The sequence below is a fragment of the Eimeria mitis genome, genomic scaffold (genome assembly GCF_000499745.2).
Source record: "Eimeria mitis Houghton genomic scaffold, Emh_scaff1250, whole genome shotgun sequence".
NCBI classification, from domain to species: domain Eukaryota; phylum Apicomplexa; class Conoidasida; order Eucoccidiorida; family Eimeriidae; genus Eimeria; species Eimeria mitis.
The window spans coordinates 6,288-7,874 of NW_013568438.1; the positions used below are offsets into that span (position 1 = coordinate 6,288).

Below are 1,587 nucleotides of genomic sequence, written 5' to 3' on the forward strand. Positions count from 1 at the left end.
GTACCCCTAGCTCCCCATAACCGCAGTTCCCTACAGCAGTGCAGCTCGTATCCCTGGCAGAGCGCCTAAGATGATCTCTGCTGCTGTAGCAGCGAGATGCTGCAGCTTCTTCAGATTCTGCTGCTGCTGCAGCTGAGTCTGAAAAGGCTGCAGCAGACAGCAGCAACCCGAACGCTAAAGAGCTGCAGCGCCAACACGGCGTTCCCTGACCTGCATGCATCCATGCATGCATGCATCCACATATAGCCCGTGCATGCATGCATGCATGTATATTTATCCTGTGCACGCATGCAAGCATGCATGCATACACAGGATGGTTAAGGCGGGGCGGAATGTCAAGCAGCAAACTTTCTGCGCAGCAGAGACACCTGCTGCTGCGTCTCCTTCGCGTGCTGCCACTCCTGAGCGTCGATGAAGACCACCTGCAGCAACAGCAGTAGCAGCAGATGCAGCAGCAGATGCAGCAGCAGACAAAGAAGCAAATGCAGCGACGGATGCAGCACAAGCCACAGAAACAAATGCAGCAGAAGATGCAGCATCATATGCAGCAGCAGAGAGCTGGTTGCCTGCAGCAAGCAGCAACAAGCACGGAGAAAACAAAAAGAAACAAATGCATGCAGTGGAGTCATGCATGGAGTGGACAGCAAAGATAGACGAGTAAGAAGCTGCATGCAGGTTGCTGCTGCTGCAGCGACGCAACAACACACTGCATGCAGGGCTCCTGCTGCAGCATCAGCACGTATGTTCAGCAGCACCGTCCATGTGTCCCTGCCGCAGCAGGCAGCAGCAACACCAATTTGCTCCTGCTGCAGCCGGCCCCAGCAACGTTCACGTGCTGCTGCTGTACCAAGCAGCAGCAAGCCCCACGTGCTGCTGCTGCAGCAGTCCGCAGCAGCACGTATGTGTGTCCTAGGAAGCAAATCATCATCATCAGCAGCAGCAGCATCATCAGCAGCATCAGCCACCTGCTGCTGCTGCTGCTGCTGCTGCGTGTATTTTCTTACCCTCATTATCCCCATGGCTCTGAATGCCCTCAGCAGCAAATATTTATATCCAGTATTGAAATTGCGGCGACTATTGGGGGCCCCCGCAGCAGTACGCAGACCCTCTGCCTCAGCCTGCAGCACGAGGGGGGCCCCCCGTACCCATAAGCAAACTTCAGAGAGAGGCCACTGACAGCCAAATGCAGAAGAAGAAGAAGCAGAGGAAACACCACCCCCCACGCGATAGTCTAGACACGCCTCCTTCGCAGCAACTGCAGCAGCAACAACAGCAACAGCAGCAGCAGCAACAGCAATTAAACAGCAGCAGCAACAGCAATTGATACAGCAGCGTTGGTAGCAAGAGCAACGGCAAGAGAAGGAGAAGTGTAAACTGCAGCAACAGCAGCAGCAATAGTAGCAGCACGAGCAGCAGCAACAGTACCAGCAGCAGCAGCAGGTAGCAGCAGAACGAACAACCGGATGGAGGAGAAGAGGAAACCATAAGAAGATGAAGACAGAGAGAGAAAGAAAAAGATAGAGAGAGAAAACAAAGCAGCAATAAAAAAAATACAGAGACGGAGACAGAGAGACAGAGAGAGCAGAA

At 53.7% G+C, this 1,587-nt stretch overlaps 1 protein-coding gene across 1 annotated transcript in view; it reads right to left on the minus strand.

The window, feature by feature from the left end:
* Nucleotides 1-30: 30 nt before the first annotated feature.
* Nucleotides 31-1,587, minus strand: part of EMH_0032950 (uncharacterized protein) — a gene marked incomplete at both ends in the record, with an annotated part of 5,765 nt that continues 4,208 nt past the window's right edge. Inside the window, 3 exons of the mRNA XM_013494693.1 lie at nt 31-138; nt 349-566; nt 704-1,244. Coding sequence (XP_013350147.1) covers nt 31-138; nt 349-566; nt 704-1,244 — 867 coding nt within the window. The remainder of the gene's footprint in view (nt 139-348; nt 567-703; nt 1,245-1,587) is intronic.